At 41.8% G+C, this 9,280-nt stretch overlaps 1 protein-coding gene across 1 annotated transcript; it reads right to left on the bottom strand.

Moving 5' to 3' along the window:
* Window positions 1–6,531: 6,531 nt before the first annotated feature.
* On the bottom strand, window positions 6,532–8,347 carry LOC120049405 (F-box DNA helicase 1-like). The gene is made up of 4 exons (XM_038995673.1): window positions 8,273–8,347; window positions 7,772–8,033; window positions 7,450–7,575; window positions 6,532–7,258 (listed from the first exon to the last, which is right to left on the bottom strand). Exons 2-4 carry the CDS (start codon window positions 7,851–7,853, stop codon window positions 7,122–7,124), a joined length of 345 nt encoding a protein of 114 aa, XP_038851601.1. The 5' UTR covers window positions 7,854–8,033; window positions 8,273–8,347; the 3' UTR covers window positions 6,532–7,121.
* Window positions 8,348–9,280: the final 933 nt, after the last annotated feature.

Raw genomic sequence — 9,280 nt, 5'->3', positions numbered from 1 at the left:
TATAGCCTCACTACTGTATATAGCCTCGCTACTGTTATAGCCTCGCTACTGTATATAGCCTCGCTACTGTATATAGCCTCGCTACTGTTATAGCCTCGCTACTGTTATAGCCTCGCTACTGTATATAGCCTCGCTACTGTATATAGCCTCGCTACTGTTATAGCCTCGCTACTGTATATAGCCTCACTACTGTATATAGCCTCGCTACTGTTATTGCCTCGCTACTGTATATAGCCTCGCTACTGTATGTAGCCTTGCTACTGTTATTATTCACTGTCTTTTTACTGTTGTTTTTTATTTCCTTATCTATTGTTCACCTAATACCTATTTTTTACTTAGAAATTGCACGGTTGGTTAGGGCCTGTAAGTAAGCATTTCACTAAGGTCTACACCGGTTTTATTCGGCGCACATGACAAATAAACTTTAATTTGATCTGAAGTTAAGGGCCTTCACCTGCCCTGGGTTAGCTCTAACTTAATACAGCTGTTCAGAGAAAGGGATAAAGCCTGGGAAAAGTACAGTAGAAAAAATGGTCACCAAAGATCCAACTGATTTGGAGTCCTATAGAAAATTACGAAACACTAGTAAAACTAAAGCTAGAAAAGCCTCCTATATGGATAGTCTTACAAATAATAAAAACAAAAATCTACAGCAGTTCTGGAAATACACAAATTACCGTTGAAATAATCTGGCTTTAGACCCAACCATTCTACCACCTACAGCGTAATTGAAACTTACTAATGATATATATTCTTAATCTGACCAAGGCCAACTAACTGGTGCCATCTTCATTGATTTATCAAAAGCATTTGGTTTAGTTGATCATTCTATCTTACTATCAAAACGTTAACATTGGTTTCACTAACAGATCACTACTAACAGATCACTAAAGTGGTTCCATGCATATCTTAGCAATAGAAAACAATGTGTTTTCATAGAAGGACACAAATCACAACTTCTTGGACTCAGTAGAGGAGTACATTAATCTCTATAGTCATAAATGAATTGCCTCTAAATGTCAGGATACACATGATCACTTATACGCTGATGATACAGTGCGGTATACATCCAGTTCAAAAATTTTGCAGATACAAGCAAATCTCCAAAATTATTTGAACACTTTACAAAAATGGTTTCTAGCAAATAATGTGGTTTTAAATCAAACAAAGTCCTATATCATGCTGTTTGGTATGACAAAGAATGAACTCCACAGCTGGAAGTGATGGAACAATGCTTGAAAGTGTTGATTGTTTGTTTGAAATATCTGGGTTTGAGGATAGATTCTAAATGACCTTTTGGAAAGCATATTGATTATATTACAAAACAATTGACTACAGTGCATTCGGAAAGTATTCAGACCCCTTGACTTTTTCCACATTTTGTTACAGCCTTATTCTAAAATCGATTAAATAATTGTTTTCCCTTATCAAGACTAGACACTGTACCCCATAATGACGAAGCAAAAACTGTTTTTTAGACATTTTTGCAAATGTATTACCAATAAAGAACTGAAATATCACATTTACATACTGTAAGTATTCAGACCCTTCACTCAGTACATTGTTGAAGCACCTTTGGCAATGATTACAGCCTCGAGTCTTCTTGGTTATGACGCTACTAGCTTGGCACAACTGTATTTGGGGAGTTTCTCCCATTCTTCCCTGCAGATCCTCTCAAGCTCTGTCAGGTTGATGGGGAGCGTTGCTGCACAGCTATTTCCAGGTCTCTCCAGAGATGTTAGATCGGGTTCAAGTCCGGGCTCTGGCTGGGCCACTCAAGGATATTCAGAGACTTGTCCCGAAGCATCTCCTGCGTTATCTTGGCTGTGTGCTTAGGGTCGTTGGCCTATTGGAAGGTGAACCTTCATCCCAGTCAGGTCCTGAGCGCTCTATAGCAGGTTTTCCTCAAGGATCTCTCTGTACTTTGCACCGTTCATCTTTCCCTCGATCCTAACTAGTGTCCCAGTCGCTGCCGCTGAAAAACATCCCCACAGCATGATCCTGCCACCACCATGCTTCACAGTAGGGATGGTATTGGCCAGGTGATGAGCGGTACCTGGTTTCCTCCAGATGTGACGCTTGGCATTTAGGCCAAAGAGTTCAATCTTGGTTTCTTCAGACCAGAGAATCTTGTTTCCCATGGTCTGAGGGTCCTTTAAGTGCCTTTTGGCAAACTCCAAGCAGGCTGCCATGTGCCTATACTGAGGAGTGGCTCCCGTCTGGCCACTCTACCATAAAGGCCTGACTGGTGGAGTGCTGCAGAGATGGTTGTCCTGGAATGTTCTCCCAATCTCCACAGAGGAACTCTGGAGCTCGTTCAGAGTGACCATCGGGTTCTTGGTCACCTCCCTCACCAAGGCCCTTCTCCCCCGATTGCTCAGTTTGGCCGGGCGACCAGCTCTAGTAAGAGTCTTGGTGGTTCCAAACTTCTTCCATTTAAGAATGATGAAGACCACTGTGTTCTTGGGGACCTTCAATGCTACAGACATTTTTTGGTACCCTTCCCTAGATCTGTGCCGACACAATCCTGTCTCTGAGCTCTTCGGACAATTCCTTCGACCTCATGGCTTGGTTTTTGCTCTGACATGCACTGTCAAATGTGGGACCTTATATAGACATGCGTGTTCCTTTTACAAATCATGTCCAATCAATAGAATTTTACCACAGGTGGACTCCAATCAAGTTGTAAAATATCTCGATGATGAATGGAAACAGGATGCACCTGAGCTCAATTTCGAGTCTCATAGCAAATGGTTTGAATACTTATGTAAATAAGGTATCTGTTTTTTTTTTTTTTATAAATTTGCAAAAATGTCTAAACCTGTTTTCGCTTTGTCATTATTGGGTATTGTGTGTAGATTGAGGGGGGAAATGATTTCATCCATTTTAGAATAAGGCTGTAACCTGAATTTAAAAAATGAAGTGAATGCACCGTATAAGCTTGGGTTACTATACATATCTAAGACTTGTTAGAAAGACCTTAGTAACCCAACTGCTACTTTCTATCCTAGATTATGGTGACATCTATCAAAACACAACCAAGACCTTACTTCGTGAATTAAATGTCATTTATAACTATCCTTGCAGATTCATTCTTGAATGTTATTATAAGACACATCATTGCACAATATGTGAATCATTAAATTGTCTGTCACCCCCAAACAGAAGACAACTGCATTGGTACCAAATTATTTTTAAATGTATCAACTTAAATTTCCTAGTATATATAGTCCCAGCCCAAAATTTGGAAACACCTACTCATTCCATGTTTTTTCTTTATTTGCACTATTTTCTACATTGTAGAATAATAGTGAAGACATCAAAACTATGAAATAACACATATGGAATCATGTAGTAACCAAAAAAGTTTTAATCAAAATATATTTTATATTTAAGATCCTGCAAAGTAGTCACCCTTTGCCTTGATGACAGCTTTGCACACTTGGCATTCTCTAACTCTAACACCTAACTTTACAAGACACACGTTACTCCTTTAGACAACAGCGGCAATAAACATGAGGTTGGAGTATCTTTCAGATACAAAGGCCCAACTGACTGGAATAATTTACCTATTGAAATCAGGGCATTAAAATTACACAGTGAATTTAAGAAAGCACTTTTTCAAATGTTAAGAACAAACTGTTTTTAACTAATAGAAACATCACCATGTGAAGATATTTGCATGTTTTTTATTTGTATTATTATGTAAGTTATATGCATGTTTTATTATTATTATTATTACATTATTATTATTAGACAGTAGTTGCCGTATTATTATAGTTGTTAAGTTTCGTTTTTTCATTTGGACACTTGAAAACGAGATGGTTCCACTCAAGATATTTCATCGTGCAAAATGTTGAATAAATAAGATTTGTAGTTACATCCATGTACGTACGTGCAAATGTGTGAGAAATGTACCGTTTGGCCTATATTTGTGTACAGTGCTAAGAGGTTGAAATTGTAAAAATCGGGAAGATTGCACCTTTCCCTAATAAACATGAAGTGGTGCCAATGGCTTCCTACTTGTTTCTGCTGTGTATTCTTGCACACATATGATCACACTGGAACATACCAGACAACCTTGATTTTAAAAGGTATCTGTGACCAACAGATGCATATCTGTATTCCCAGTCATGTGAAATCCATAGATTACGGCCTAATGAATTTATTTCAATTGACTGATTTCCTTATATGAACTGTAACTCAGTCAAATCTTGAAAATGTTGCATTATATGTGTATGTCCTTAACATCACGTTTGGTCTTGCCAGAACCTGACTGCTCTGGGTGAATCTGTCAGACCCGTGAAACAAAGTACCATCGATCTAATGAACAATTCATATTTAGACAGAAGACCGTCCGGAAGATATAGGGTCTGTCTGGGGAATTCTGACTGTCACACAAGCTTACATAGATCATCACACAAATACTCATGACACTAAATAAAGGTAGGGGCGTAGATCAGAAAACCAGTCAGTATCTGGTGTGACCAACATTTGCCTCATGCAGTGCAAAACATCTCCTTCGCATAGAGTTGATCAGGCTGTTGATTGTGGCCTGTGGAATGTTGTCCCACTCCTCTTCAATGACTGTGCGAGGTTGCTGGATATTGGTGGGAACTGGAACATACTGTCGTACGTGTCGATCCAGAGCATCCCAAATATGCTCAATGGGTGACATGTCTGGTGAGTATGCAGGCCATGGAAGAACTGGGACATTTTCAGCTTTCAGGAATTGTGTACAGATCCTTGCGACATGGGGCCGTGCATGATCATGCTGAAACATGAGGTGATGGCGGCGGATGAATGGCTAGACAATGGGACTCAGGATCTCGTCACGGTATCTCTGTACATTCAAATTGCCATCGATAAAATTAAATTGTCTTCGTTGTCCATGGCTTATGCCTGCCCATACCATAACTCCACTGCCACCACGGGGCACTCTGTACACAACGTTGACATCAGCAAACCACTCGCCCCCATCTGCCCGGTACAGTTGAAACAGGGATTCATCCGTGAAGAGCACACTTCTCCAGCGTGCCAGTGTCCATCGAAGTTGAGCATTTTCACACTGAAGTCAGTTACAACGCCAAACTGCAGTCAGGTCAAGACCCTGGTGAAGACGACGAGCATGCAGATGAGCTTCCCTGAGACGGCTTCTGACAGTTTGTGCAGAAATTCTTCAGTTGTGCAAACCCAGTTTCATCAGCTATCCGGGTGTCTGGTCTCAGACGATACCGCAGGTGAAGAAGCCAGATGTGGAGATCCTGGGCTGGCGTGGTTACACTTGGTCTGTGGTTGTGAGGCCGGTTGGACGTACTGCCATCTTCTCTAAAACGACATTGGAGGTTGCTTATGGCAGAGAAATTAACATTAAATTCTGTCAACAGCTCTGGTGGACATTCATCCAGTCAGCAGGCCAATTGAACGCTCTCTCAAAACTTGAGAAATCTGTGGCATTTTGTTGTGAAGAAACTGTACATTTTAGAGTAGCCTATTATTGTCCCTAGCACAAGGTGCACCTGTATAATGATCATGCTGTTTAATCAGCTTCTTGATATGCCATAGTTGTCAGGTGGATGGATCATCTTGGTAGAAGAGAGGATCATCCTGCTCACAACAGGGATGTATACAAATGTGTGCAAAACAATTTAGAGATTTTCTGGGATATTTTATTTCAGCTCATGAAATATGGGACCAACACTTTACATGATGCTTTTCTATTTTTGTTCGGTGTAGAAGGAAAAACCCTCCCATATCCAGGACATGCCTAAATTCATGAATCTTGATTGGAAGCAGAGACGGTATACTTTTTCCCAGGACCAAATGTAAAACAAAACACGACGCCACCCACCCAGTGATCAAACATCTGCTCTTGGTAAACCCCTTCTCTCCAACTCTTTAAAACACAGTTGTGAGTGTGTGTAAGGATGCAGCTGTGCATGGAGAGACAGACTGTTCGAGAGCATCAAAACGACTGCAGGCGACTGATCTACAAATCCCCTTGCGTCATAAATAACGAATCATTATTATGTGTAGATCTGTTACTCAGTCAATTTACCCATGATACATTGCGGTTTTGATCCTCTCGAACACGGCCACAGGCCTCATCCCAAAAGGCACTCTATTCCTTATATGGCAGTTTGTTGGTGGGTGTGAAGTCAACTTATTCGATCCAAACACTAATGCACTTTAAATTGCATTCCAAACTAACCACAAATACTTGTTTACCGTTTCCGTTAGAGTATTGGCAACTGTGTCTTTATGGAAACAATGGACATGACTTATGATGATGCTTATGTTGTTAACCTTAAAGTACTCAAACTGAAGACACATCTGTTTCTTTTGTGCACTTTGACCGACTGACTAGCTATTGCAGTTGACTAACAGGTCTGACTGGTCTGACTGGAATGTGGGCAATTTTTCTAGACATCCTGCACCCCCCCATCTGAAATGATCAGGTCTGGTTGAGAGACATTGCAAATCAGAATGTGGTATGGTGGTAGGGAGGAGGAAGCGAGGCCTTACGTATTGGAGTGGCAGCTTGCACATGGCGAGGGGCCAGTCGGGCATGATGTGGTTATGACACTCCCGCACGGAGCAGCAGGGTGGCTGGCCCTCGGTCAGCAGGGCGCTGGTCAACTCTGTCCTCAGGAAGTACTCCTGGGGAACAACAGGAAGTTAAAGTGTTAACCATGGGAGGAGTTAGCCTGGTCCCGTATTCACAAAGAGTCTCAGAGCAGGAGTGCTGATCTAGGATCAGTTTTGCCTTTTAGATCACAAGGAAAATAATTATATGGACAGGTGGATCTGGCCCAAGATCAGCACTCCTGCTCTGAGAAGCTTTTTGAGCCTTGGTCCCATACTGTAGTGCTTCCTACTCTCCAATCACTGTCAAGCCATACACACAGAGGGTTGGCTAACAACACAGACTAGACCACCAGGCTATGGGAGGAGGCTTTCACAGAACACAAATTCAATTGGAACACATTCACTTGCCAGAGGAGGTTGCTGAGGGGAGGACGACTCATAACAATGGCCTGAATGGAATCAAACATGGTTACCATATGTTTAATACCATTCCATTCACTCCTTTCCAGCCATTATTATGAGCCATCCTCCACTCACCAGCCTCCAGTGATCAGTGCTCTCACCCCAGCCAGTGTGAGGATGTTGGTGATGTTCTTGGTGATGACCAGAGAGCTCTTGGCCCGAGTCACCGCCACATACAGCAGGTTCCACTCATCGTCTGGGATGTCACCTAGAGGACGAGGGAGAAAACAGTGGAGTCAGCCACTAATAAACATTGGTACTATAATCTGGACTGTAATACATTCAATTAACCAATGTTGATTTTGCGTAGGCCGTGGACCAATGCAAACAGTCCTTGGCCTTAGATAAGAGTTGGTATTTGGATAGGTTTGATTGCCTAATGATTGCACACACACACACCTCCTGAGCAGCTGGAAAGTCTGGGTAAGTTGTGGGCGGCACAGGGCACCTTAGCAAAGTCATCAGTGATAACCACCGTGTCAAACTCCAGACCCTTTGACTTATGTACTGTCCCCAGGATAAAATCTAAGAGATAAGAGACAGACAGCAGGGGAGGGTTGATACAAATGAGAAAGATCAGACTCTCAAATACAAATACAGCAATTCACAACTCTGTGTGTCTGTACAGTGGTGAGTGTGTGTGTGTCTATGTGTGTGCAGTATGTACCTGTGTGCATGTGTCTCTGTACAGTGTGTGTACAGTATGTAACTGTGTGTGTACCTGCGTGTTGGGCCTCTCTCTCTGTGCAGCCGTAGAGGCGTTCCACCAGCTCAGGGATTGAGCTGTTGTATTTCTCCACCATGGAGAGTTGTGCAGCTGTAGAGGCGTTCCACCAGCTCAGGGATTGAGCTGTTGTATTTCTCCACCATGGAGAGTTTGCCCTCCAACTCACGGTCCTCTGTTTTTTTAGCGTAACTCTTCAGCCCAAAGTAGCCCCCCAGACTCTGCTGGGTGAACCTACGGATGAAGCTGTCCTTGATGCCTAGCGAACAGGGAGAAAAGGAGAAGGGAGCACTTTTAAAAAGGGAGAGAGCTAGTTACACTGCAGAGTAGAGCTAAACCTATTGACACAAAAGACCCAACCAATAAAACAATGAGCATTGAGAGAGCCAAGGCAGGATACTGTCTAACCAAAAACAGATGTCACATAGGTACAACATACTAATTCACTTGTATTAGAATTGCAGAACTGAGGCAAGGGGCAGTGTGTGTACCACTCACCTCGAGAGCGGTTGTTTTCTGGCTGCATCAGAACCCAAATGTCTATGATTCTTTTCAGCCCAAAATTCTCCACCCACTGGAGTGGAAAATGGAAAACACATGTCTTACACAAGACCCAAACACGTGTGTGTGTGTGTGTTTGGGGGGTGAGGGGGTGTATGGAGACTCACCCCTACAATGTGCAGCCTACAGCGGGGGTTGGCGTCGGTGAGTCTGACTGCTTGGTCGAACACGGAGACGTTAGAGGGAGACAGCACTGCTAACTTGCCCCGACCAAGACTCGACCCTGTAGTCAGGGGACACAGTGAGTCCACAGCCTTACCCTGCACACAGCCTGTGGATGGACAGACAGACACGCACGCACATTAAAGAGCAGGTTGCACTATATATTTCCACAGATCTAACAAAGTAGAATGATGATATTCCACCCAAAACGTATTACATTTTTAAAATATATATATATATATATATTGTAGCGAACCGCACAGGCAGCTGTGTGTTTAAAAAAAATAATAATTATTAACAACAAATCAATACAGAAAGTACATGAGGGAACATGTACTTTCTGGACAATTGAGCTAGGGGGTACAATATCACATTACACAAGGACCTTAAGGGTCATACATACACTTATAATTCTAACAGCTTTTTTGTTAGTAGAGTATTTCATTGTCTTAAAATACAGTTCAATTTCTTTTTGTAGGGTAAGAAAATTCGATTTTTTGTTTGGAAATTTACATTCGAATATGAAATTTGGCCAAATGAATAATGAATTACATAAAAATGTTTCAGATTATTCCTATCGTAGGTAAAGAATCCAAGCAGTACATCTCTCCACAATAGTGTTAAACCTTAATAAAAGTGTTCAATTATAAATCTAATGATGTCTTGCCAGTTTTCTTACATGAATACAATGCCAAAGTAAGATGCAACACTGTTTCTGGGTGGTCATTACAAAAGGTGCAATTTGAGTTGATGTTTTCCTTAAACCTCTTCATATAGTGATTG

This window comes from Salvelinus namaycush, chromosome 6 (genome assembly GCF_016432855.1).
Source record: "Salvelinus namaycush isolate Seneca chromosome 6, SaNama_1.0, whole genome shotgun sequence".
Taxonomy (NCBI): domain Eukaryota; kingdom Metazoa; phylum Chordata; class Actinopteri; order Salmoniformes; family Salmonidae; genus Salvelinus; species Salvelinus namaycush.
Note: the sequence above shows the minus strand (reverse complement) of the source record. Positions and strands in the feature narration are given on the sequence as shown.